General features: G+C 39.8%; 3 protein-coding genes across 4 annotated transcripts; 1 reads left to right on the top strand and 2 right to left on the bottom strand.

Moving 5' to 3' along the window:
* Nucleotides 1-538: 538 nt before the first annotated feature.
* Nucleotides 539-12,272, bottom strand: zdhhc18a (zinc finger DHHC-type palmitoyltransferase 18a). Of its 2 annotated transcripts, XM_038285427.1 has the most exons (10): nucleotides 11,636-12,270; nucleotides 11,373-11,533; nucleotides 11,019-11,168; nucleotides 9,055-9,192; nucleotides 8,904-8,955; nucleotides 7,605-7,707; nucleotides 7,414-7,526; nucleotides 7,231-7,336; nucleotides 5,676-5,746; nucleotides 2,917-3,055 (listed from the first exon to the last, which is right to left on the bottom strand). In XM_038285427.1, the coding sequence occupies exons 1-9, from the start codon at nucleotides 11,866-11,868 to the stop codon at nucleotides 5,705-5,707; spliced, it is 1,098 nt and encodes a 365-aa protein (XP_038141355.1). In that variant the 5' UTR covers nucleotides 11,869-12,270; the 3' UTR covers nucleotides 2,917-3,055; nucleotides 5,676-5,704. The 2 variants fall into 2 exon arrangements, with proteins under 2 accessions (XP_038141354.1, XP_038141355.1); XM_038285426.1 differs by lacking the exon at nucleotides 5,676-5,746 and having other exon boundaries at nucleotides 539-3,055; nucleotides 11,636-12,272.
* A 2,615-nt stretch (nucleotides 12,273-14,887) lies between these two features.
* Nucleotides 14,888-20,475, top strand: LOC119783744. The gene is made up of 8 exons (XM_038285392.1): nucleotides 14,888-15,271; nucleotides 15,356-15,426; nucleotides 17,988-18,149; nucleotides 18,222-18,271; nucleotides 18,348-18,404; nucleotides 18,494-18,553; nucleotides 18,633-18,763; nucleotides 18,844-20,475. The coding sequence occupies exons 1-8, from the start codon at nucleotides 15,021-15,023 to the stop codon at nucleotides 18,848-18,850; spliced, it is 789 nt and encodes a 262-aa protein (XP_038141320.1). The 5' UTR covers nucleotides 14,888-15,020; the 3' UTR covers nucleotides 18,851-20,475.
* A 3,124-nt stretch (nucleotides 20,476-23,599) lies between these two features.
* pigv (phosphatidylinositol glycan anchor biosynthesis, class V) lies at nucleotides 23,600-27,273 on the bottom strand. Its single transcript, XM_038285386.1, has 3 exons — nucleotides 26,905-27,273; nucleotides 24,154-25,308; nucleotides 23,600-24,072 (listed from the first exon to the last, which is right to left on the bottom strand). The coding sequence occupies exons 1-3, from the start codon at nucleotides 26,971-26,973 to the stop codon at nucleotides 23,785-23,787; spliced, it is 1,512 nt and encodes a 503-aa protein (XP_038141314.1). The 5' UTR covers nucleotides 26,974-27,273; the 3' UTR covers nucleotides 23,600-23,784.
* Between the last annotated feature and the right edge of the window lie 464 nt (nucleotides 27,274-27,737).

Raw genomic sequence — 27,737 nt, 5'->3', positions numbered from 1 at the left:
CTCCTTCTGTTCTGTACCTGCAAAGGAATAAAGCTTAACTGAGAACAGGCTTTATTGGAATATAAGCAGCAGCAGCTTTACAAAAGTAAACCAGCTTGGCGTGGAATAAATAGTTATCACCAGTGGGAAGCAAATCAATTCATCAATGCAAGTGCAATAACTTGCATCCCCTATTCCAGCATCCCTTCTTTTAAACAGGTGGATGCATCTTTTGTTTCCTGCACATAACGTGCAGGATGCATTATCTTTAAGTCTGTGACTCAGATTTAATGTAAGCCAGTTGTGCTTCACACTGTGTGCATATCTGATAAAAACATTTTTTTTTTCTTTTACCGGTCTTTCAAAGCACATGTGGTCAACATGAGGGAGCTGTCATGAAGAATGAACTCTGCAAGACACCCACTTTTATTCTGATGATGGTCTGTGTAAAGCTGTAAACGAGTGGGGGAAGAAAATCGAGACTATGGCATTGAAGTTTCTTGGTTTGTTTCCAAGAGAGTGCTTCTAACTGGGAACATCATTGGGAAATGAGTAAACATTACAATCACAATGGATTTTTATTGGTCATATGATACAGTTTTACTGCTACACTGCAACATACAAACAAGTCTGTTCATACAAGCACTGCTTGTAACTGTCTACTGAACCTACAGGCCTTGCTGCAGGCTTTCAACCCGACTACGCTAAAGTGAATCTTCACAAACTCACAAGATATGAACACGATCAAAGCTCAAATACAAAATATATATAAATAAATAGGACTAAAAAAGGCATATTTTCTAATGATGATCATGTTACCAACTTCAGACTTAACAGAATGTGTTGTTCACATCCTGCCCTCTGGTGGTGGATTTTTAACCCATGCTGCTCAAATTATTTTGTAAAGTTCAGATGTTTGAGACAACTAATATTTTAAGTTGACTCTGTGCTGCAGCCAAACTGATAAAAAAAAAACATGCTAAGACCAATCTATGAATCATCCCTGCAGAATACATTAAACATGTGCAGCTCCAGCATTTAATACTGCTAAATAAGTCCCCAAAACAGTTGCAAAACCTACTTAAGAACCTTTGCTCTGATGAATGGACTAAAACAAAAGGAAACAAAAAAAAGTTGCACGTTTTCATTTTTTTTTTCACATGGAAAAAAAAATCTGAACAAACTGTATGGTTTAAGTAGTATTTTCCACTTCTGTGCCCAGGAGCAGTGAAAAAAGAAAAGTAAAGTTTTACAACAACCCGAGTTATCTTTTGCAAGATCCTGCAAACATTTTAATATGCAAAAACAGACGCCAAGCATAAAATGAAAAGCATGGATAAAAAAAAGATCTATTTTTTTAAAGAGAAAATAGGGTTCACAATTATATATAATTATGTGCAACTTTCCCCCCATTTTAATTAAACTCCTATTTTGTAAAGCCCAGCAAAGACGGCATCTGTTAGAAATTTAAAATTATATTTTAATCTACACACATGATCCCTTCATTTGAAGATTGAGTTATGCATCTTTCAAAAAAGACAAATTTTTATACAATAATAGCAACACTTCAGATGGTGATCATGTTTTTCTAGTAAAGAAGCCACTTATGACCTGCAGCTCGAGGCTACGGTAAAAAAAACTTTTATGAAACATGACAGGAATAAATGTGAATATTTTAAGGCTTTTGCAGCGTCTCACAATAACAGCTAGGATCTGATAAAAGTAACTCATGTTCCCCAACAACTTTTAAAAAATACCATGAAATCATCTTTAAATCTTGTAGAAAACTTTTGCAGGGTTTTGTAAAGTCAATAAAGGTCTTATGAAGCTTTTGAGGGATCCTGCAAATGTGATTCTGGGTCTGCTGAAAGCAAAATAGGATCCTGCATATCTACAGGATTGTGAGCCAAAGTGATGGGGGAAAAAAAGTAACTCAGGATCTTTGGGATCTCAAATAAGCTCCAAGGGATGTTGCAAAACTGCTACAATGTTTATCCAAAGTAACTAAGAATCTCATAAAGGTTTTGCAGGACACAAATCTTTTTTTTATCTGAGAAAAATAACTTTGAATCTTTCAAACCGTTTGCAGAATCTCTCAGAAGAAACTCGGTCTCTTGTTTTCTTATAAAAGGATTTTTAAAAAGCAGTTGCAGCAGCACCTTTAACATGTTAACACAAAAACTAAAAACAGAGTGACTTTGCCCTGTGCAAAACACTTGCCCTTCTACGACCACATCATCCAACATAGACAGGACAATGTAGATTACAGAAAACTTTAGGATAATGCAAGAGGCTATTGGTGTTAAAATGGCTCACTATCCAGAAAATTTAACAAAGTCCAACTTTTTTGTTTTGGGCAGCTTACTTTAACAACCACAATCAAACGTCTGCCCACATGTCACCCTTTGTTTGCATATGATATTAGCAGGAACTTAAACTCTGCGGTTCTGCAGAAGAGGTGGGACATTACGAGCGTCCTAAAAAAGATGTGAAAAAATAATTCTGTATTGTGCTCTCAAATGTTACTAAGATTCCCCTCCAGTTTGAAGGATTTGTACAACTGGACACTAGTGACAGATATTAATCGGATCTCCTCACAAGGACGTCTTGAGACACCAATTTCCAACATGCATCACAATCACTGCTCTGAAAAAATGTCCGAATCCAGAGCCTGATAATAAACACCAGACGTGTTCCACCATGTCTCCCTGTCCGCCCTGATGGTGACCGAGCGCTCTCAATGCTGCTGGGGAGAAAAAACGATGTCGGGTCCTTCACCCAGGACCAGCACGCTGCGGCTAAGCGTCGGGGAGGGAGAAGCCAGGCGGAAAGCCGGATTGATGGAGTGCAGAGAGTCTCTCCTGTTGTTTTTGCTGAATGGAGGGCAGGGGTCAACCACAGCCTGCCGTGCGAGCTGATGGGAGCAGCCAGAGGAGAGGGAGAGTTCTTTGGTCTCTGGAGCGCTGAGGACCTCCAGAGCCATAGGGGTGGTCTTTGGGGTCCCTGAAGGACACAGACCATGAAGGTCGGTGGAGTGCAGCATCCTCTCCAATGCATCCTTTGTGCTCTGAGTGCACTGCATGAAGAAAAAGCAAAGAAAAAGCAAAATCTAGAGCAACAAATTAAAACAAGAAAGGTTCGATGTGAAGAGTAAAAATAAAGCAGGTTAAATCTGAAAGTCATTTTCACGTTAAAGCAATGAGAGGCCTCAGGGTAAGACGGTTAAGAGATGCAGATGGAGAGGAGGTGATTCAGAAGCATGGAGTGACATTAGAAGGAGCAGTTACACAAACAACGATCCCAGAGAAGTCAGACAGTTATTTTAAAGGCTGTTTATTCAATCTAACAAAATACAAAAGAAAAACATTTTTCTTTCATTTTTTTTTCTTTCCCATTTTTTTTTAAAGGTTTTTAACAAATCTAGAAGATCCTGATAAGAAACCTAGATTTAAAGTGTTTGGTTTATTTTCAAATATTTAAAGATGTCAATCTAAGGATAGGTTTGGGCTTACAGATGTACTAATAGATGAGCCACAGGCTGGAACAGACTGATTTTCCTTTTATCTGAAAGATTATGCCAACTGATTTTTTTTTCTTCTCACATTCAATAAATCCTTAAAAAAAACCATGTTTTTATGTAAAAAAGGAATCAGCCATCCACATTTATTTCGAAACTTTTTGTTTTTTGGTGGAGAGGTGACTCCAAATGGAGTGAAAGTAAACATATCCTTTGAGGCATCATGAAATGAACTTATTTTACATTCAATTAGAAACTGCTGTTTTTAAAGGCACATGTTTCAAGAAATCTAGAAATTAGTAAAAGCCAGGTAAACTATACATGGTGTATAAACATCTGCACTGCAGGAATTCAAGCATTAATAATGTAAAACCTTCACAAATAACCAAAAATAACTTGAGGTATTAGATTATTATTCCTGATTTAGGCACTTTTTACCTAACATCAGTCTTTACCAAGCACTGCATGGAGCCCACCGAGCTATAGAGCTTCCTCTTGATGATACTTCACAGGTCAGTTTGCTAGCCAATCAGGCACAGAGATTTTGGGACTGAACCAAGAGCAGCAATAGCAACGGCTCCATGGATCACTGACTTTGGGAGCTTCAGGTTAGACATCATCCATCTATCGATTTTCTGTCATGTTTATCCCTGTTGTGGTCACGAGGGGTGCTGGTGCCCATCTCCAGCCGTCTAGGGGCAAGAGGCGGGGTACACCTTGGAAAGGTTGCCAGTCCATCGCAGGACAACACAGAGACAAAGAGGACAAACAACCATTCATGCACACACTAAGGACAATTTAGAAAAGCCAGTTAACCAAACAGTCATGTTTTTGGACAGTGAGAGGAAGCCTGAGTACCTGAAGAGAACCCCCGCATGCACAGGGAGAACATGCAAACTACATGCAGAAAGAACCCGGATCGAGAATCGAACCTGGGACCTTATTCCTACATGCAGCAATGCTACCCACTGCTCGACTGTGGAGCCAAGTTCAGACATTGGACAATATGAATTCTAGGCCTCTTCACTCTTCCTCCAGAATCATTTCTTTTTAAGCAAAATGTTAACTTTACTTCGGTCTAAGGACAGGACTTTGAACCACTGAGAAACTGTCCTTTGCCTCTTTAACATCATGTCAGCTCTGGTTGGGGTCTCAGCAACACAATCCTTATAGACCTCATTGAAACCCTTCAACGGGCTCTGCCTACAGCTCTGGTTAAATCTTAATCCTTTTTTTTTCTCCCTCTACCTAACTTCCCATTAATAAACTTTGATAAGAAACACTGAAAAACCTGCTTTTTGTGTTGTTAAACCCCCATGTTGGCTGGACTACTATCAGAACAGCAGCCTTCCTTTCGATTATGTAAAAGATAAAAGTTTCTCTGTTTTAAAAGCTACTGAACTACTGCTATGTAAAATTTACTTTGATAAATTTGGATTGTGGGCTGTCACTAGCTGTAAGAGAAAGAAATATTGGTTGTAAAGACCCTGACTGTAAAGGGATAATATCTAAGGGGTTAGAGGAAATTATCCCTTTATAACACACAAGTTTGAAAATCCAAACAATGCTGGAGGCTGAAACCTTCTAATCCTCAAGAAAAACAGCATTATGAGCCTCATTGAGGAAAGTGATCTGGATCCATGTTTTGCTGGGAAAAAGCTTTAGCCCCGGAAAAACAGGGAGACGGGCTCTTTTTAGATGCGCTAATGAGTCTTTGGTTCACATATTAAAAACAAATATGGTTGTTCAGTGAATCAACTGGAAAGAAAAATGTTTTAATATTTATATAGAGATTGAAGTTGTAGTTGGAGTATAGAATACTGTCTTTGGGATATGGTTTGTGTTTATCAACTGATTTAACTGGCGCTTCAAGTGTGGTTGTGCATGCACCAGAGCAAGCGCCATTCAACACGATTGTCAGCCCTAATCAGGCAGCCTGATCCTGCACTGAGTGAGCAAAAGGTTAAAGAGAGGAGACGGGGTTGGCTGTGATGAGGCATGCAAACCCACATTTAGACCATCATGATCGAGCCACACCATCATCAAACACAGAATCTGCATCTGGCACAGTGAAATGTTGAGAAGTAGTGTAAAATTGGAGGCTGTTAAAACAATGCAACACAGTGAATGGAAAGTGATGAGATGTTGGGATCGGTTCAACGTTGAGCCCTATTCTTACCATCAACAGTCTACCTGCAGCACTGCCCTTCAGGCTGTGCAGGACAGAGAAAACTCCTGACAGTTCTCCTCCTGGCAGGGTGGGAACGGACACAGCACAGAGTAAAAGGTTTTCATGTCTCCCATTTACAGTCATGGTAAAAAAAAAAGTACGTACACCCCTTGCTAATACAAAGCTTGAATGGTTTTTTGACAGCTTGTGTAGAAAACTACTCAGCTATATAGTCAACATACTATAAAACAAAAATGAAACCAGGATGGAAAAGATTATAAAAAATATTACACTCCCCCAAAAATGAATGTTTTTTGTCAGATGTTTAAATACACTCATCTGCATGAAATACACATTGATCTGATGCTTTTAAACATTCCTATTTTTTTCTTGAAGATAAACATAGCATTCAGGTTCAACGTGTTTTAAAAGCCGTTTGAATGCAGATTTATTTCCAGTCTATACAGATGTAGATATATATATATTGAGCATCTTTACTAGTTAAAGTAGGAGCATTTCCGCACTCAGTAAACCACAGTTTACCAGGAAGCATCAATACTGGACTCAAGAGGACTGGAAGGTGTTTGATGATTCCAGATTTACCCTATTTCAAAGTGATGGGTGCATTTATCGTAAGAGGGACCCATGAGGCTCAGATTGTTAAAGATTTAATTTAACCGGGGTGTACTTACTTTTCATTATTACTTTAAAGTCAAATGTGTATCTGAATCTGCGGGACTCCTGATTAAAATGTTGAAAACATGCCTGCAATTAAAAAACCTTTAACTACAATAAAAAATAAAAAAAAATTAAAAGACTAAGAGGGCAAACAGATCAAAACTCAAAATACAAAAATAACATTTATTAAACAAATTAAAGAACTCCTTTAGATAAACATCATGATAATAAAGCATCAGACAGCAATGAAGAAATATTGTTATGGTGAAAATACTCGAAACAAATGTACACAAGGCATACGTGAAATGGATGTTAATAAAGTGCTGATAAACCAACAGATATCCACTTGAAACCCGGCTAATAAAAACTGGCGATAGAACACTGCCGTTCATAAACTATCACCGCATTAACAGTCAGTAGTTAAATAACATGGAGCATGGCAACGGCTTAAAAACAAATAAATAATAACAGAAATAAAGAATGAAGGCGTTTACTTTCCAGTCTACATGTTTACTGCAGCCTGTAAACCCGTCCGTTCACTCTGATCTTGATAGAATAAAGGTTCAACTCACACTTTTCTGCTCCAGTAACCAAATCACCTCCACTCTGACGAATTGACCTCATGCTTCTGCATTTAAACTGAGCTCTGATACACTTATTTCATTAATTATAGAAAAACAAACATTGTGCAAAGTCCATCATAATCCTAACAGAAATGGAAGTGCGGATGGTTGACTTTATAATCGAAGGATTGAAGCCGGATATCTGGATGCTGGAGGGGGGGGGCACACAGGATGGGAAAGGCACAGAGTGGGAGGGGCTAACAACCACACAGCATTATGGGGCACTCGGGACTTGGGAGGGACCATAAGCCGTTTCATCATACCATGTTCGCTTCGCTCTTGGGTATGAAGGGAGGCAGTTCAACCTCTGAGGCTGCAGCGACAGAGATCACCTCATCAGGAGGAAGGTACCCTCTTCGATCAATCAGGCTGGAAACAAAGCAAGACGATGATGCGGCTTTGATGTTATGTTGAGGATTAACAAAGTGTGAGAGATCATGACTCACCTTGGAGGCATAGGGCCACATAATGTAACACAGCAGTTGGTTATTATGTTGTTATAACTGTAGGGGTTTCCAGACTCTTCTGCACCTCGTTTACTAGACCAGGACCCTTTGATCTGTCAGCACAAACCAATCAGCAGTCAGATCAGATTCATCACTACCCCACCCTGTCATGTTATACATTTCATACTCACATCTTCATTTGTGGTGAGATTGGAGGCTACTAAGTAGGTGTGGAAGCCTGAGAGGCCCAAAATAGACCAGATGGAGAAAAAACAAATCACCAATTCCACCACAGTGCAACAGGAAGAGTCAAGGCATAACATCAAAGATGCCATTCAAACACATAGGATAGGAAGTAGATTTTAAAATACATTTAAAAAAAAAAAAAAATGATTCAATTAATTAATTTAAATGTTTTGATGCAGGCGATTTTATTTTCCTTTCTTAATACAGGTAAATCTTTGGCTCCCCTGAGTTTGTGTAGCTGCAGTATTACTCTCAGGTTGCAGTTTTGCAAGCAACAGCATCACAAGAAATATCAAACATCATAGTAACAGGTGAGTGAGAAGTTTGTATAAAATCCTCTTGTTTGGAACTGCAGGACTCAAAAGTTCTCCGGCGTAGTGGAATTGAGGCAGAGTGAACTCGATCGGTTCCTAGTCCCTGCATGCTCCCGGTGAGGGGACACAAATTATCGCAGAGATAACTACCTTGGCACGACACCGGCATAAAATGGCGAGGTGGTGAGTTTATTTAGATGTGCTTGTATTAGAAATGAAATGGGGTTGTGTATTGAAATGTATATTTTAAAAGGTTCCCGGTCCAAATAACTAACAAGCTAGCTGTTAACAGAAGCACGACTGCCAATAGTGGTGCACAATAGTGATTAGCCCCACACATACCCGCAAACCTCTACCATGGACTGTTCTCCCTGCTGCCCTCTAGGAAGAGGCTGCAAAGCATCTGATGCAGGTCCAGCAGATTCCAGAATAGCTTCTTCCTGAATGCTATTAGACTGCTAAATTTTGAATAAATGGGGAAAAAAGCGCTGGATGTTGGAAAAATTGTAAATCATATACCAATCTTATGTTTACATTTGATCACCATGTTTACATTTGATCACTGGCGCACTTTAGAAATGGCATTGTCTTCAGAGCTGCTGTACTGAACAAATTAAATTTTGTATACACTCTGTGTGTACAGATGACAATAAAGTTTTTCAAAGTCTAAGCATAGTCAAAGTCATGGTGACCCGTTTGTACTTATTGCTTTCATTGATAATTTGGGGGAGGTATTTCTAAATATTTCTTAGATTTACTTTATTTTACTTTAATTTTCATAAATTTAGTATTTCTAAGCACCCAAATATTCCCAATGGTCATCTAACAGCACTCTCAGCTGGATGGACGCTGTTCTTAGAAGGCAAGAGAGCAGCTTGAGGAGCCGCATGGAAAATCAAAATGTCTGATTTGTCTAAATAAAAAGGATATCTTGCTGGACTCTCCTGAATGGCTTGCACAATATTTTTCCCTGCCTGAGAACCTGTGAAGAAAAAACAGAACTTATCAAGAAACATGTTTAAATAAAACGGCTTGATAAATGATACACTTCCTTCCTTTTTAAAAACGTGAAACTACTTACGAAGAGTGATGTGTGTGATGACGCAGCCAAATATAAAAGACGTCAGGAAAGACAGAGAGATGATGAAGCTGTAGAAGTAGCGGTAGTTGCGTTTGCCGACACAGTTCCCCACCCACGGGCAGTGGTGATCAAATCGCTCTGATGGAGAAGAATATGTCAGAAATACTTTTTTCTTAAATCAATAAGTGTTATTTTTATAAATACATATATTTGTATTACTAATTGCTTGCATTCAGTAAGGTGTTAAAGAAGTCACACAAAATCTGGAATGAGCTCCCAAAAAGGAAACAGTTTTCTTCAGAAACAAGCCAACTGAACCATCATTTCACTTAAGGAGCAACATGCAACAGTGAGGATGAACATTTTTCAGGAAGGTTGCTTCCCAAGGATTCATCATACCTCACATACATTATTGTGCAGCCTCCCCTTTGGTCCCAATGGAAAGAATTAGTGTACAGTTATCATAAGTAGAAGGAAATCTGGCACAAAGGAGTAAAACAAAACTTTTTCCTTCAAAGTATTTAAGAAATGCATTGATCTAGCCGACCGAATGCGTTTAGCATCTGATATGAAGTGCGACATAAATAAAGAAATGGAAATATAGATTACATTGGTCACATAATAGAGCTGTTTGCAGATGACATTGTCCTGTTGGCCTCATCAAACAGGCACATTTGGCGTGCACAGGGGCGGTTTGCAGCCGAGAGTGGGCCGGCTGTGATGAGGATCAGCACATCCAAACCCGAGGCCATGGTTCTCCACCAGAGAAAGGTGGACTCCCCTCTTCAGGTCGGTGGAGAGTCTTTGTCTCAAATGGAGGAGTTCAAGTATCTTGGGTCTTGTTCATGAGTGAGGGACGGATGAAGCGTGAGATCGATAAGATGGATGGGGGTCGGCGTCGGTAGTGAACCAGTCGTTGTATAGGACTGTCGTGGTGAAGAGGGAGCCGAGTCGGGGGGCAAAGCTCTTGATTTACCGATTGATCTATGTTCCGACCCTCAGCTATGGTCATGAGATCTGGGTAAAGGCCGACGTCATTTACCGAACGTGGAAGGCCTAGGACATGTTGGAGGGACTATGTCTCTAAGCTGGCCTGGTTTTGCCTCAGGGTCCCCCTAGAGCAGCTGGAGGAAGTGTGTGTGGATTGGGAAGTCTGGGCATCTCTGCTTAGACTGCTGCCTCCATGACCCAGCCCCATATAAAGTGAAAGAAAACGGATGGATGGATGCTCCCATAATCTGATCATATAGGAGTAGAATTGATATTCTCTCTAGGGTTGCAACGATTTATCGGTCAATACTTAGATATAAACCAATCTTTTCCACCAGTCTAATTAACCTCTGGAAAGGTCTTAAAAACCATGCACTGTCAATGCCTTAAACTTGAACTTATGTTTGAGAACAGTTATTCTATAAGTTTTTATTATACTGCGTGCAGTGATTGTTTTTTTTTTTTTCCAGTAAGATTAGATTGAAATATTGCATGCTCTTATCTGTATCTGTCAAAATCCGAATCAGCATGTCAGGCTTTTAAAGATGGGGAATCTGTGATCATCCAGAAACCTGTAAACGGTGCACACGCCAATCTCTCAGTTATAGAAAGAGCCTTTCATTGTGGTCCTGTTTATGGAGAAAAGGTTTGTTTTATTTTACAATTTTGTTAAAATCACAACTTCGAGAAATTAACTTCCTGTTACTTGGTCAGCAAAAAAATATGTCTCTGAAATTTATAACCGAAATTCCCCTCCACTGTTTGGGAAGTGACATAAACACCACTTCCCTTTTTGGCAAATTAGAAACAATTAAGAGGTGATGTGAACAAGAGAGATATGATGAGTGATATAACTGTGATTCAATTCACACAAAATATTAGGACAACACTAAACTTTAAGGCACATGCGAGTGAGTTATTCAAAGAAAAATAAAATAAAAAAATAAGTGTGAATACTTCAGAAATATCCTCACCAACACAGTTGTCACAGAGACTGCAGTGGGAGGTCCGGGGAGGCCGGAACATCTTACAGGTGAAGCAGTACTTTAGCTTCACCACCTGCTGGTTGATGAGGATCTCCTTGGTTCGAGGAGGGGGGCGATATGTTGAGGATCCTGAGGTATCTAAGAACAAAGATGCACAAAGAGGACTGTGTTTGAATAAAATACTTAATCCAAGAATCTAAAGAATGATCAGATCCCTCCTCAACATGACATAGCACAGTAAGCTGCTTAGGTTTGGGTCTGCGTTTCCACAACAAACATGTCCTCCATATGGCAAAGCTCTTGTACTCCATCTGCCCTGCTGTGTTCAAGCTGTGCTCTTACCTATCTGCCTTTCTATGTCTGCAGCTTCATCTGCAGTGGCCCTGGGTAAAATGCCTGGATCTGTGAAGCTGGTTCTCAGCAGGGAGGCGACCACAAACATGAATAGCACCCCTCCTATCACAGGTATAAAGACGGTCAGATGCGTCACCAGGAAGGGGCAACTGTTAAAAAGAATAGAAAAACACAAAAAACTTATTTATAAGGTAATTACATCAATATAGACATATATGTAAGGCCCGCAGGTCGGTCTGAATGTGACTCACTCGAAAGCAAAGAAAAGGCCACTGGTGACAATAATAAGGCCCAGCGTTAGAGGAAGGATGCCGTTCTGTCTGGCCAGGATGAGGCGACCGTCGCAGAAAAACCTGCTCTTTCCCGGGAACACCTGCCATTTTCTCCGCGGACGCTGCAGCTTCTTATCGGTGTGGTTCTGAGCCGACAGCGGGGAAACTGATAGAGCCCGGGGGTCTATCTGCTGGTACTCGCAGTTCTTCATGGTCTTTTCGGTTTAGGAGGTAGCAAAAGGCGCCAACAAAACTCCCTCGACGCCCAGGAGACGGTGCTTCGAAGATTCATTCACAGGACATGTAGCTCCTTCTCCTCCTGTTAGCTCTCAGCTGTCCATCCTGAAGCTAGGCTAAGCTAAGCTAGTTAGCATAGCAACAAAGGCATTCTTATCCTTGGGTCAGTTTCAAAAGCAGAACATTTTCGCGGCCGGACGGCGAATAAACCAACATGTCTGTTTTTTGTTTAAATCATAACCGAGAGTATATTAAAAATAAAAACATATTTCTAAAAGAAACTCGGATTTTATAAATTATTAAGACAAATAGAGACGACGGACCAGGTTAACTTCTCCTTTTTCTGTTACTACCAGTAGGCGACCTACGTCATGCTGAGCATAGACATACAGAAATAGATGTAGCAAGGGGTCTGTATCATACGTCGACGTCGCCGCCATATTGTAAGTGGCATTATGTGGAAAAGCCCAAACGATGTTACATCCGTTTTTTAAGCTGATAGTTAATTATTTTACTTTTAATGTCGTTTTATTTTTAATAATAAACATTTTGGAAAGGTTTTGAATGCATACATATTCATCACATTCATTTATTAACTATAAAATAGGCTTCCAGAGGCTGGACTGAACCACTGTATTTGCAGAGATTAATTTATACCCAGGTAGACCCTTTGAGGTAATAAGGAGATTGCATTTCATTAAGGAATATGAAAGTAAAGTGGTGGGCTGAAAATAGAAAAGCACTCTTTAATTTTATGTAGAAGAAATGTAAAAAAAAAAAAAAAATCTTTTCACTATTTTATTATGGTATGTTTAAGTTTATATTGACATATTATCCCAATAAAATCCATATAAGTTTGTGGTTGTAACTTGGCAAAATGTAAACAAACATAACATGTTATTAAAAGTGTTTTTTGCTTATTAGGATAGTAATATCATGAATAGAATCTCAATAAATGGGCACAGCAATTGTTTTCTTCAATCCACATCACACAATGCAGAAAAGATATAGCTGAGTAAAGTTTGTGTTTATGTGACAGTTTTAAGTGTTTTAATGCCACAAACAGTCTCTTCTGCATTTTGGTGTTCTCATTAGTTCCATCATTCAGGGGTCTCAAACCGGTTCCAGAAAGGGCCGTGTGGCTGCAGGTTTCCTTTCCAACCAAGCAGTTGCACACCAGACTCCATTCATCTCATCAACTGAGTGCAATCTGAACATGATGACTTGAGATGAATGGAGTCTGGTGTGCCAAACTGACACTAATAGTTGGTTTTACTTTTCTGTTTTTCTGTTTGTTTGAAAAAAAAATTTTTTAAACCATACTTTCATTATTTAACTTCTATTTAAATCACTATATGCACTCTACTATATTAGTCTATTGCAGAGGTCCTGGATTAGAAGACCAGGGTCTGGATCCGGACCCACCTGCTGGCTAATCTGGACCCAACCTGATTTAAAACATTTAGAAATTACCGCATGTTGTCCAACAACATTGTCTAACTTCACTTGCGCCGCTTCTCCTGTTGATATGGTAAAGCCCTCCAGAGCGTCCGGCACCAGGCTGCATGTGATACAAATTGGCCAATAAGCTGGTTAAAATTAAATACTGCTCTCCGGATCAATGTCTGCCATAGCTGTTTTTTTTTCCTGCCGCTTCTTCATAGCAAGATGCAGAATAGTGACCTTTGTGCAGTATTAATGACATTCAGGTCAGATGAATGGGACCTGGCCATTGAGACACATGTCGCATTTGAAAAGATCAGATTCGTATCGGATTAAGAACCACACAGCCAAGTGGCATGGGTGGCATTGGAAAAAAAATCAGATCTGTGTTGTTCAGACTGCCATGAAAAAATCAGATCCAGGTCACATATGGGCTAAAAAAAATCAGATTTGGGTCACTTCAGGCTGCGGTGTGAACGTAGCCTTAGATACAGCAGGCAAACCTCTGGCAAGCCAGGCAGTGGGAAAGAAGGAGAAGACGATGAGAAAAAGAAAGCAGAGAAAGTGTGGACTGCTGGAAGAACTGAGGTGAACTAGTGAAAGAAAAGTGTGTGCTCAAAGATGACCCTGCACCTTTTGATTATGTTCTGCTTAACCTACTGCTGTGAAGCAGGATTCTCCACTATGAATAAAATAAAAAATAAATATCGATCCAGGCTCAAAATGAAAACCTTGATATGTGCTTGAGAATGGCTTTGTCTCCATTCAAACCCAGGTTTAAAAGCCTTGCAGGGCAGCATAAAGGCCACTGCTCTCATTAAGACATAAAAAGGATAGAAAAAAAAATAAAAAACAGTCAGTTCAAGTGTTTTATAAAATAGGTGAATCAGGAAATTGTCTCTATACCGAACTGAACGATTGTTGTTTTCTACTTAAAATGGAAAAATAAAATTATTATTATTATTTTTTTTTTTACTCAGTGTATAACATGGATGCACAAAAACCTACTTTTTAAGTTCTGTTTAAAGTAACAGATTATAATTTTTTTTAAAGTGTCTCGGGACCATTACTGGTTGATGATTTTCTTTATTCTGACCCCTCTGATTTATTGGATGAATTCAATTTATAAATGTAGGCTAATCAAAAAGTTCAAGAGGTGTGCATACTTTTGCAATTATCACACCTGATAAATCATTTTACTACCTCATTGTTCTAAACAAGAGTATTCCTAAAAGGGTTGGCTAGTAAAACTTAATAATTTAGTTTTAGTTTGATTTTTATAATTTTTGCTTTTATTACTAATACTGTACCTAAAAAGTAGATTGTCTAGTATCTAAATAATCTTATATATGAATTAAACCATATAAGCTACGATTGAAGGTTAAAGTTAACGTTATTCTTTAAATAATTTTGTTCAATAATATTCCTTTCTTAATCCCATTCAGATGTTTAGAATGCTAATTTTCTCCCTATAACCCCCCTTTCTTTCCTGCAGCGTCTAGTTGTTTATATCTATGACGCTGAGAACGTAAAGATGACGCACGTGGGTTTTACGTTAATTCTTAAGGACAAGAGGAGTATTCCTAAAGGGAGGTTGTGGTAAACAAACTCTGGGTCAATCTGTAAATTCCGAGTTAAGTTCCCAAAGAGGGAAAACTCCGGGTATCCAGGACAGCTGATCGCAATGAGCTCCATGGACTCGGAGTTGGTTGATCCGGAGGTGATCGCTGGTAGCAGCGCTGCAGCGGCTCAACCTGCTGATGCTCACGGCAACCTCTCCAAAAAGAGATCCAGCTACTTCACTCCTCTGGAGCTGCGGCTCCTCCTTCAACTTTATGAGGAGCATGCTCATATATTTCGGAAGAAGAGCAACAAAGCAGTAGACGCTAAAGCCAGACAGGCTGCATGGAAGCACATCGCTGCCCGAGTCAATGCGTGAGTTTGAACGCAGCATTGTCCTTTGATCTTTATTTGACAGCAGATAAAAGGGAGGAAAATAAAACTGCAGTTTTCATTTAGGTGTAATTCATCTGGAGAAAAACGGACTTGGATGCAACTGAAAACGAAGTATAAAAATATGATTAAGAAAGGTAAGACATATGCATATAGTTATTATTAATGAAGTATTTAATTCAAGATTGTATTGATTAATTTAGATTCCAAACAGGCAGAAGTATTAATTTCTGTTGAACCTTTCCTCCACTCCCAACCATAAAACAATATGTTCACTGGAGTTCTAGAACCAATTTATCAAGGGGTGGGGCAAGTGTTTTTTTTTTTTTTTTTTTCTATTTGTTTTGGGGGGTATTTATCGGGGGCTGCTGTTTTGCAGCAAGAAGGTTGTGGGTTCGATTCCCGGCCGGGGTCTTTCTGCATGGAGTTTGCATGTCTCCCTGAGCATGTGTGGGTTCTCTCCAGGTACTCCAGCTTCCTCCCACAGTCCAAAAACATGACTGTTTGGTTAATTTGGGTTAACTGGCTTCTCTAAATTCTTAGGTGTGTTTGCCTCTGTGTTACCCTGCGATGGACTGGTGACCTGTCCAGGGTGTACCCTGCCTCTCGCCCGTATACAGCTGGAGATAGACACCAGTATACAGCTGGAGATAGACACCAGCACCCCTCGCGACCCCAGTTGGGATTAAGCAAAGATGGATGGATGGATATTTATAGGGACACAAAATGAAAATATTTTAATGGGAAAATAGTTAACTATTTGATATAGTAAGTGAGCCAAAGAGTTACTAATGGTACATTAACACCAAACGTGTTGGGGACTTCCAAGGATCTGAATTATATGCAAAATCTATGATGGACAGCATCAAGCAGCGTCGACAGACCCTGAAGTGGGTTTGAGCGTCTGAGCATACTGGCATCCCAGCATTCAACGCTGGAGTTCAGGAATGTGTACTTTTGCAGCTTGACGCAGAGCGTCAACCAATCACAAAAGCTATTCCAGGAGTTTTTCTGTTATACAGACCCAACATGCAAACTGCGATCGCTTCTGCAAAGCTGTCTGTGGGTGAAAAATAAATATAAAGGGGTTAAACTCCACAGGTTTTAAAAAGCCAGAAGAATGGATTGTTATGCAAAAAAAGAGAGCAAGCTCTGATGATTATTATTACTTATTTCCTTACGGCACTGTGGCGAAACAGTTGCTAAATACACCTGAAAATGTTAAAACCTGCTGGCAAAAAATATTTGATTTAATAATCTAGCTCTTGTATTTTTTACCAAAAACTTGAAAAAAACTATACTTTATATTTCAGCCTATGAACAGCAGCGGGAAGCTTTCACTGGGGAGTCCCAGCACATAAAGAACAAATTAGATCCTAATGCTGATGAACTGACTGCACAGATGAAGTGTTGAGGTGCACTTTCGCGTTTAAAAATGTATTAAGATATTTTGTTTCAATGCCTCAAAGCAAATAAAGCCGAGTTGTTCTCTAGACTGCACCGAGAGAACAGAGCTGATAAAGAACAAGCATGCAGAAAATCCAGAGCTTCGAACGGTTAAAGCATCTTGACGGCATTTGACTCAGACGTTTAAGTGCTTTTGACGACCAGAACGTGTTTGGTGTGAACGCACCTTTATGGCTCTGGAACTGCAGGAGTCAGACTTGATAAAAAAGATGAAAATTAATCTTGTATTTCTTGTAACCTGTATTTAGTACAGGGGCTGTAACATGGGTCAGGACACAGGAGCACTGGCCCCTGTGGGCCCCTGTCTAGAACTGCCCCCTGTAAAGTATATTCTAGTACAAAGTGGAAATCTGAAATGTATGGTGTGCATTTATTTTTCTCAGCAACCATCAATCTAGTTTATTTATTTTTTTTGTCTATTTGTGACTCCTTGTGTATCAAGTCATGGTTGGATCTTAGACTTCTTCCATCTTCATCATTTAGTGGGAAAAGACAAATCTGGAAATATTTCATTATCTGAATTTAACCGCTTTATTATTTGTAAAGGATAATCCAAACCATATATAATTTTCCTTGCTCCTCATAATCATGCACTTCTTTGTGTCAGTGTTTTATATAAAATCCACTGACATTTTGTGGAAGGCTGAACCATTTTACCAAAAATCTAAATTTTGATAATTTGTAATCAAAATTGCGATCGCAATTTTATTTCAATTTTCCTTTGCACTGACCCCAAACTTGAAGATGTTTCACCCCAGGCTTTCACTTTTTGAAATTTTGCTTAACCAGAGTCCATATTTACAGGACTTTACTTTTAACATTGTGGTAAAAAGTATTTACTTCTACTTCCATACATGGATCTGCGTGTTAGCTGCAACTTTTTCTATCGTTCTGTGCGGTGACAAACCCACTTCAGGTATTTAATCACCACCTAAAGGGCTGGAGGGAGAAATTTAGTGTCTTACTCTTGTTATTTATAGTGTGATTAAATATGTGTGCCTTTGTTAAATTGCGATTATATTGCAAATGTAAGCACATGCAATAAATTGCCCAGCCCTAATTTTGTGGTATGATTCTGAAAATGAGTGTGAATACCACTGTAATGCCCCATAACTTCAGGTTTAGCATGTGACCACATCAAAAAGAAATCTATGGTCATAAATATGTTGGAGTCATACATTTTAGGAGTTCAATCAAAATAAATAGAAGAATAATCTGGATTCACACCCAGTCAACAGAAAACGGTTCGAGGCTTATAAGATCGACGGCGAGCTACTGATACCGCCCCTGACAGAGGACGAGGGGCTGGCCATCTGCCAGAACTCGCCCACGACGGGTTCTGAAGGCCTCTCTGGACACAACTCACCTGAACCGGGCCCCAATCAGAACACAGGTACCTAACGTCCTATGCAGGCACATGTAGCTGTTCATGCGTGTTAGTAACCGACCTTTCTCCTTCTCATAGTTACAGAGGACGTTTTTTACATCGTGGAGCCTCCAGCCACAGCTACAGCTGTAAGTACTCTGCTTTTGCTGCTTAGTGAAGCTGTTAGATCGTTACTGAATCATGATTTCCCCTTTTACGCCACAGGAGGAGGATGCTCAGTCAAGTTGCAGCACCAAAAAGGAGGCAGAGGTTCCCCCTGAAGTAGATATGAGCATTCTGTCTACTTGCTGCCATTAACTCTCCACTTGTCTACATATTTTGTTTTTTGAAACTTTGTTTTTCTCTGACAGAGAACAGCTGATCGCCACCAGAATGAGGTTCCTTCCAGCTCCACAGCAAAGCTTAACAAAGTAGGGTTTTTTTTTTCTTCTAAACACCACTTTTAAACTTATCTTTAAAGGTGCTGAAAATTACGATTTGTTTTCCCAGTTACCAGTAAATGAGTTATACAGGCACCATCTCCTTAAGACCATTGAGAAAACGGATAAAGAAATGCTGTATCTGGACCGCCAAATCAGGAAAGCAGACCTAGAAATTCTACTTCTGGAGCGCCAGTTAAAGTATGTGTATTTCCTTTCACAGGTCAAACATGTTTATTTTTGTTTTAGAAACACTAATAGCCTTTTCCTTTCTTTTGTAGGGAGTAAAGAAGACCAAATGACTATATAATTTATTTCTCTGTTAAAACTGTTTTGAGTCCTTCCATCAGGGATGTCTGCAGGGAGGTTATTTGCAGCGTGACAAAGATCTTGATCTTCATTGGTGGTGAGCCTGGATCTAAGAGCTGGTCATCTTCAGCCAATCAGGACCAGGGACAGCGACCACATCCAAAAGCTGCCACAGAATTGGAGAGATCCTTCAGTGACTGCTACAGACTACTACATCCCTTGGTGCACAAAGGAACGCTATCAAAGATCCTCCCAGCTACCATGCTGTTAGGTTGAACATTTTTGCTATTTGGTGTTTCTACAACCATGCTGTTATTTGATGATCTTTCAGTGATGTTTTTCTATCTATTTTTCAAATTTTTTATTTAATTTGTTGTAGAAGAGCAGCTCTGCTTTTTCAAGAGTTCTCCTTCACTGTAAAGTGTCTCTTTTTGCCTTTGCTTTGCTACTGACGCACCTGGTGGACAAAATTGTTGGTGGCCCTGGTTTAAGGAAAGAAAAAAACATAATTGTCATGGGAATAGCTTGAATCAGACTAAAGTAATAATGATAATTCTATAAAAAAAATAGATAAATGAAGGTCAGACATTAATTTTTAACCATGCTTCAACAGAATGATAAAAGAAAATAAAATAAACCCATAAAACAGGCTAAGACAAAAATTATGGTACCCCAGGCTGAATATATTCAGCCTAATGCAACAACATTTTCATATTCTTGTCATACATTTATTTTTTCTCCTACCCTAAGCCCTTACGAACGCGCCACATCAGATTCAACAAACGTTAGTAACTTCAGTAAATGATCCTCATGAATGTGATGCAGTCCACCTGTGTGATTTACATAATCACCACCCATATAATTCTATATAAGGCTGGACAATAAGGCAGCAGAATTAAAGGACCAGAAAAAGACAGGCGGTGAAGAACTGTAAATGATGTGGTTGCACTGTTACAAAAGTAAAAAAAGAAAAATTATAATACAGATGAAGTTCAAAAAAAAGAAAAATGCTCCCCAACATCCCTGCTGCAAGTGTAATAACTAATCTGTTATCAGTGAATAAAAATTTCATTTATAATTGCACAGTTGCATATTAATATAATGATGTAGCTTACTAAAATTGGTTCTAGGTAAAACAAATATAGTAATTTAAGGAAAAATTTGATTTGGATAACAGCTGACTGATTGCACAGGACTCCTACTCTAAGTACGGAGCTTTCGTAGGTAAATTTGTAGCTGAGAGATTAGAAATCAGAGAAATATGGTGATTGCGATATTTTCTCCTAAATCACTCATACAAAGGATTTAGGAACAAATTTCTTCTTTTCTATTATGGTGAATCGCAACCAACGTTAAGGTGCATACCGCCACCGACTGTACAGACGTGTGCAGAAACCCAGGCTCACTTCACCTACATTCTATTTTTTTATTTTGTATTATAAGAAATACGTTTTTGGTACGAACAATTCTTATGACCAAAGGGACATTTTAAATCTAGGTGTTTCCACTAATTGGCAACACAGGTGTCTTCAATCTTCTAATCTGTCAGTGGTGCTATATATATATATATATATATATATATATATATATATATATATATATATATATATATATATATATATATATATACACTATATTGCCAAAAGTATTTGCTCACCCATCCAAATTATTGGAATCAGGTGTTCCAATCACTTCCATGGCCACAGGTGTATAAATTCAAGCACCTAGGCATGCAGACTGTTTTTACAAACATTTGTGAAAGAATGGGTCGCTCTCAGGAGCTCAGTGAATTCCAGCGTGGAACTGTGATAGGATGCCACCTGTGCAACAAATCCAGTCGTGAAATTTCCTCGCTCCTAAATATTCCACAGTCAACTGTCAGCTGTATTATAAGAAAATGGAAGTGTTTGGGAACGACAGCAACTCAGCCACGAAGTGGTAGGCCACGTAAACTGACGGAGCGGGGTCAGCGGATGCTGACGCGCATAGTGCGAAGAGGTCGCCAACTTTCTGCAGAGTCAATCACTACAGACCTCCAAACTTCATGTGGCCTTCAGATTAGCTCAAGAACAGTGCGCAGAGAGCTTCATGGAATGGGTTTCCATGGTCGAGCAGCTGCATCCAAGCCATACATCACCAAGTGCAATGCAAAGCGTCGGATGCGGTGGTGTAAAGCACGCCGCCACTGGACTCTAGAGCAGTGGAGACGCGTTCTCTGGAGTGACGAATCGCGCTTCTCCATCTGGCAATCTGATGGACGGGTCTGGGTTTGGCGGTTGCCAGGAGAACGGTACTTGTCTGACTGCATTGTGCCAAGTGTAAAGTTTGGTGGAGGGGGGATTATGGTGTGGGGTTGTTTTTCAGGAGCTGGGCTTGGCCCCTTAGTTCCAGTGAAAGGAACTCTGAATGCTTCAGCATACCAAGACATTTTGGACAATTCCATGCTCCCAACTTTGTGGGAACAGTTTGGAGCTGGCCCCTTCCTCTTCCAACATGACTGTGCACCAGTGCACAAAGCAAGGTCCATAAAGACATGGATGACAGAGTCTGGTGTGGATGAACTTGACTGGCCTGCACAGAGTCCTGACCTCAACCCGATAGAACACCTTTGGGATGAATTAGAGCGGAGACTGAGAGCCAGGCCTTCTCGTCCAACATCAGTGTGCGACCTCACAAATGCGCTTCTGGAAGAATGGTCAAAAATTCCCATAAACACACTCCTAAACCTTGTGGACAGCCTTCCCAGAAGAGTTGAAGCTGTTCTAGCTGCAAAGGGTGGACCGACGTCATATTGAACCCTATGGATTAGGAACGGGATGTCACTTAAGCTCATATGTGAGTCAAGGCAGGTGAGCAAATACTTTTGGCAATATAGTGTATATATAGGGCTTGGTGACATGGATTGTTCCATGGACAGATAAGAGGTCTATGTTCACTGATGGAAAAATTAAACTTATCAAGACAAGAAGACTGTCCCTACTGTGAAACACGGAAGAGGCTCTGTTATTCTCTGTGGCTGCTTTGCTTCATTTGGCACAGGGTGTCTTGATAACCTGCAGGGTAAAATGAAATCTAAAGATTATCAAGGGATTCTAGAGAGAAGTGGGCTGCTCAGTGTCAGAAGCTTGGTCTCAGTCGCAGGTCATTGGTCTTTTAACAGGATAATGTCCCAAGAGAGGAAAACAATGGGCTATTCTGAAGTGCTCTATTATGACCCTGACATAAATCCTGTTGAGCATCATTGGAAGGAGCTGAAACATGGTGTCTAGGATAGGGACCCTTCAAACTGGAGACAACTGGAGCAGTTTGCTCATGAGGGTTAAAAATCCCCGCTGAGAGGAGCAGACATTTTATTGACAGCTACAGGAACTGTTTGATTTCATCGACTGACTCAAAAGGTCGTGCGAAATGTTAAGTGTACCATCATTTTCTCCAGGCCTGTTTCATGGGTTTGTTGTATTTTTTCCCTCTGTTGAAGCATGGTCAAAAAGCAGCTCCTGACTTTCATTTTTCATAGAATTTTGATTTATTTCTCTCAGATTCAAGTTATTTTAAGCGACCATTGTGTTTTTTTTTTTTTCCTTCATTTAACAAGGGGTATCAACCTTTTATATATATATATATATTTATAGTTTCACAAGTTAGGTTTCTTTTGCAAAGGCTAGTCATTTAAAAATTGATTGATTTGCATTTATTCTGTCACTTTGTCAAAGTATCGTTTAATTGAATCCACTACAAAAAAATGATAGGTCACATTGTCTGTTGTAAATAGATAGCCTTGCTGGTTTGTATATTGCTTAAAGACTTGAATTTAATTTTGAAGATGGTGATGATTTAACTGTCTGTGAAAAATGTAAAGAAATACATGTGGCAGGTAATTTATTATTTTTCTTACACTGTAGTCAAGAATTGAGTCTTAATGGTGTAATGGTTGAACTCTTACAGGTATAATGGAGGATGTTCTTTCTCCAGGTGGATCATCAAAATAAGCGGTCCTCTTAATTGTCAATCATTCTGGTGATTCTGGTTTACATAAGGCCGCCCTACGTCTACATTTTCAGTTACTGGTGGTGAGTCTGACGGTGCTAAAATTGCTAATCTTCTTTTGGAAAGTAAGTTTGTATGAGAGTTGCAAACAGCAACTTTTAAACAGAGCGTGCACAAGGAGAAATGGGCTGATGCACGCTCCCGCATGCGTTTACCAGGCGTTCCCTCTCGTGAGTGGCTGCAGGGTTGTGCATGTGCATTTTTTTAAAGTGGAGAGGGCGGGTCTTTTCAAAAATTCAAGAAAATCCTCCACAATACCTTCAAGAAAGGCCCTTAGTAAAGCCAAAAATAAATTTCATAGGTAAATTCCTCAATAGTAACCAAAAGCCAGTTTTTAATGGCTGTTTTAACAACCTTTAATTTAAAGCCACCTTTTGATGAATATTTAATAATGAAACACATTTTCAAATACATCAGTGCCTAAAAAAAACATTTGAAATAAAAACGTAAAACTTACTCCAAATCTTGATATCGATTTAAATATAAATCATAAGCTTTTGAGAATATTTTAGACATGCAGTGGAGCAGACAGCAAACCCTTTCATTTCCTCTTCAAGTTTCAATGCCCCCGCCCCCCGCACAACCATGCAACCAAACTGGAATACTATCAGCAAACCTAATTTTCTTAGATCCCTGATAATGCAGCATAATTTTTTTTTTTTACAGAGCATCTCATATTTGGTGACAACATATCTTTTTTTTTTTTTTTTAAATCAGGCATTCATAAAAATATTTTCTCAAGTCATGTTTTTTTTCCCCAAGGCAAACTGTACCTTCACCATTGTATATTAAAAGTTAAAAAGATTTATTCTGCAGGAACAACCTATGCAGAAATATCGCTTTTATCCTCCGATTATTTTAATAAATCAAGTCCAAGGCAAGAAGTTGCAATGCAAAGCAAGGCCCAGTATCCAGTATGAGAGGAAGTAGCCCAGGATGCTCTGCGTGGTGGGAGAGCAAGTTTTAAAATGTGGAAGCAGAGCAAGGATGGGGTTCTGAGGTTTGTGCCCGCAGGAGTTTTTAAGATCAGTCTGCAGCTGCACGTTGGGGTTAGAGCTTTTCCTTCGATGGAGAAATGGCTCGTTGAGGAGGAGTAGGTGGGCGCTTATCCAGAAGGGCACAGGAGATGAAGAGGCCATGAATCTGGTGAGAACCTGAAACAAAAATAACTGAGTTTATAAACACCCATAGTTCAAACTCTGATTACAGAAACAGTGTGTTTTTTTTCTCCTCACCTGCACATGCATGCACAGGGTTCCAAACACTAGGAGAACGGTAGAATGCACAACATACACAAAGACTTTTGGGTTAAAGAATCCTGGTGTAGGTTTCTCCAGTCCAGTCCCCCAAAGTCCAAGCCTTAAACACAGCTCTGTATTAGCATGAAAATATGCATAGGCGGCCATAATAGCGAGGGTAGCCATGGGCATAGCCAGAATAAAATTCGGTATCTGCTTCAGCTCAAAGTAACGGAGGAAGCCCACGTCCCAGTAAACGTCCTGAATGTGTGAATAAAGCAGGGGGAGAGGTCTGAGGCACCAGAGGGGCGGCGGGCTGTTTTCATCTGGAACCCTGTAGCCCTTCCGCTCACCCAGGGATAAGAGAGCCGGATGGATCTGCTCCAGGGAGGTGGACGGGGTGCAAAACGTCCTGTAGCCATAATATTGGAAAGCGCAGAAGGGGAGAGCAATGACAGCCGTTCCAAAGAGGGAGGTGAACAGAAGACGGACCACCACCAAGATATAGTGGAGCACTTTACTGTGACCTTTAGTTGTTGCACGATACACACGGATCTGGGAAATGGCATGCAGTGAAGGCAGATACAGAAGAAAGCCTATGTTAACCAGTCCGTTTGACCGTGCCGCCGTGGCGATGCTAAGGGCTAAGCAGGCTCTGAGCGTGAAGCTTTTCTCCAGGAGGAACAGACCACCAAAGGTGAGCGCTGCAAACAGACTCTCCGAGTAACCGGCTGTCATGAACACATTGGCAGGCGTAAAGCAGTACAGGAAGCTGGAGAGCAGAGCAAGGCGTCGATCCTGAAGAACCACTCTGCTGAGGGCATAGAAGGCAACCACGCTCAGCAAGAAGAGGGCGCTGTTCCCCAAAGCAACAGCCAGGAGCAAGCGGCCCCTCATGCTGAGCCAGCTGCTGAGGGGCCAGAGAAGAGTCTCAGCGAGGCCCCGCAGCACGATGGGGAAAAGAGGGAAAAAGGCAAAGTTGTGCTCATATAGGTATCCTCTCTCTGCGATGAAGAGGAAGTGCTCTGCGTCCCAGTGGGAGAGGCCACCGAATAACCAGTCCACCGCAGAGTCCAGGTACAAGGCCTCCTCTGTCCGTGGGGGGCTGAAGGCATCCGCGTCATGGTCAGGGATGGCAGCATTTAGGACAGCCTGGGGAGAAACAGTTTAACTTTGTTATTATTCATTATATTATATTATACAGCTAGACCAAAGGCGGAGCTGGAGGAGCAGCATGATTTGCTTCGCCCATTTGGATGTAATTCATCACCTCTGGAACAAGCAGTTCTTCTCAAAACCAGAGGGTGGCAGCAGTGATCATTATTTTCAACAATATACTACAAATAAACTGGAAACATACAGACATTTTAAGGATTATTTTTTATGATTTATAGGGAAGAGTTTCTCTCTGCAATCTTCTATGTGGTTAACCCTTTATAGGGCAGCCGGAGAAATGCTTTGAAAATCCAAATTTCCAGCCAATAGTGTTATTAGAATCCATGACAAGACCTTAATACCTTTGTAACATTAAAAAATCTGGATATTTTGATGGCAAAAATTAATGTCAATGTAATAACAAGAAATGCCGAATATATTAAGAAAGATAAAAAAAAGTGCTTCAATAAGAAATTAATGAAAAACACTCAAAATGAAAGAAACATTTTTTTGGTACAGCATAACCTTAGAGTAGGGTTCTTCAGTGTTTTACAGGCCATTGACCCGCAAACTGATGCTGAGATGGAGCGGGGACCCCTAATTATACATATATTGTATGAAATTGTGTTATATCAAACTGGTCCTATAGTTACTCTGTTACAGATGGACTAATGTAACAAAAGTAATTTCCCCCTGGGATTATTAAAGTATTTCTTTTTCTGATTCCTAGTTGATGGGACAGGTGTTGTGAATGAAATGGTGTCCAGCTTAAAAGAGCTCCTGTGTGTCTCTAAATGTGTGCATTGATGACTGAAAGACGTCTTCTGCCTCCATTTATCTGTTTACTACAGTGTGTTATTCATGTTAATGTGGATTTAAAAACATTTCAATTAGTGGAAAAATTGCAGGGGGGGGGGGTATAAAAAAAAGTCTAATCAACCAAAACTTTCATAACCCCCATGCAGTACCTCCGTGGACCCCTAGGGGTTGCTGACCCCCTAATGCTGATGCTGGCACATACATTTTTTGGTTTATAAACCTAAATATAATTGTTAACTAGGCTTATTAATTTTTCTTACTTTACTTTTTAATTAGCTTTTTACTTCTTTTTTTTTGACTTATTAACTTTTTTTTCCAACTTTATTTACAGTAGATAATATATCATCCAAGGGCTCACATAATTGGTCAATGCCAAAATAAGATGTACTTGCCCTAAAAAGGATTAACGATAAATAACAATTCAACTTTCTTAATGTATATATTTTATAGAACCATGAATTAATGTATAAATATGTGCATAGCTTTTTTTTGCCATGAAATCTGTCCTGTCTTTAAGGATTTATCTGGAAATATAGATGTGCCCCCCACCCCCAGCATACACTGGTCTAGGACCGCCCCAGGTGGCAGTATTTAACGACAGTATTTAATGACAATTTAGAGTAACTGGCGTGGCTCTTATCTATTTGGTAAAAGCTTCGCAGATTTTTTTTTTTTAAGTGAATCATGACCAAATTAAAGACACTAATATGTCTGCCATAGTTTAAACAATCAAAGTGTCAGCCGTTATTAGGACTGAATAAACAAATAACTGACCTGTAAAACCAGAGAAAGGCCTCTGGTAGCCGCAGCGAACTCTACTACCGCTCTGACATCCATGGTCATTGATGAGACGAACGGCAGAAGGACGATTTGGTTCCCGCAGCCATCCGCACTGCTACAAACCTCTCGCTGTTTGCGTGTTTACTGCCATTCATCGCGGAGAACAAAACGGTTTCCGCCTAAATAAGCTTCTTTATAGATTTCGCTCATTCATTCCAACAACAAAGGTGGTTGAATACATTTAAGTATTTCGACTCTGATGTAGGGACTCTAATTGTTAGTCACCTAGCTGGTGAATATTTGCCCTCTTACTGCAGGACGCGTTTATTTCGATACACATCCACTTCCGGGTCACAAAAAGAGCTTCAAAATAAAAGCCTAACGCTAGCTGACATGCTAGTATTCGTTATTTACGCTGATTTTCACTCAAGCCCTAAACCTTAACGCCAACTAAATCAATAAGATGATAGTTATAAAAAGCGGAATAATGAATTAAAACAGAGCTGCGCTTTTTAGAGATTACATACATATGTCGATTCTTTTTAGTACATCCTACCGCAGTATGAAACGTCGATCATGACCCGGAAGTGGTCCATGCACAGCTGAAATTGGCTAAAAAATGTTTTAAAAAAGTAGGCTCAATATTTTTTAAGTGTTTTATCAACATATCTCATCTGCTGCAATGAACATACTATTTATTTTGTGATTACAAAACCGTTAAAACAGCTAACTTTCCGGCTGAAGTAGCCCGACGTGTTAAGATAATCTCCAGCAGGAGGCGCTAAAGACAACGAATCCTGCTTTGAAAATTGCGCAACAAATTTTGC

Source organism: Cyprinodon tularosa, unplaced genomic scaffold, assembly GCF_016077235.1.
Source record: "Cyprinodon tularosa strain WSP-4 unplaced genomic scaffold, ASM1607723v1 ctg210, whole genome shotgun sequence".
Taxonomy (NCBI): domain Eukaryota; kingdom Metazoa; phylum Chordata; class Actinopteri; order Cyprinodontiformes; family Cyprinodontidae; genus Cyprinodon; species Cyprinodon tularosa.
Note: the sequence above shows the minus strand (reverse complement) of the source record. Positions and strands in the feature narration are given on the sequence as shown.

Coding starts and splice junctions, on each gene's coding strand:
- zdhhc18a (XM_038285426.1), bottom strand. CDS start 11,868: ATGAAGAACTGCGAGTACCAGCAGATAGACCCCCGGGCTCTATCAGTT. Junction 7,708..8,903: donor ATTCAGGAGAGTCCAGCAAG/ATATCCTTTTTA, acceptor TTCCTGTTGCAC/TGTGGTGGAATTGGTGATTT. Junction 3,056..7,230: donor CCAAGAGCGAAGCGAACATG/GTATGATGAAAC, acceptor TTCTTCATGCAG/TGCACTCAGAGCACAAAGGA.
- LOC119783744 (XM_038285392.1), top strand. CDS start 15,021: ATGAGCTCCATGGACTCGGAGTTGGTTGATCCGGAGGTGATCGCTGGT. Junction 15,427..17,987: donor TAAAAATATGATTAAGAAAG/GTAAGACATATG, acceptor ATTCACACCCAG/TCAACAGAAAACGGTTCGAG. Junction 18,272..18,347: donor CTCCAGCCACAGCTACAGCT/GTAAGTACTCTG, acceptor TTTACGCCACAG/GAGGAGGATGCTCAGTCAAG.
- pigv (XM_038285386.1), bottom strand. CDS start 26,973: ATGACCATGGATGTCAGAGCGGTAGTAGAGTTCGCTGCGGCTACCAGA. Junction 25,309..26,904: donor GCCTTTCTCTGGTTTTACAG/GTCAGTTATTTG, acceptor GTTTCTCCCCAG/GCTGTCCTAAATGCTGCCAT. Junction 24,073..24,153: donor CCCTGTGCATGCATGTGCAG/GTGAGGAGAAAA, acceptor TTTTTGTTTCAG/GTTCTCACCAGATTCATGGC.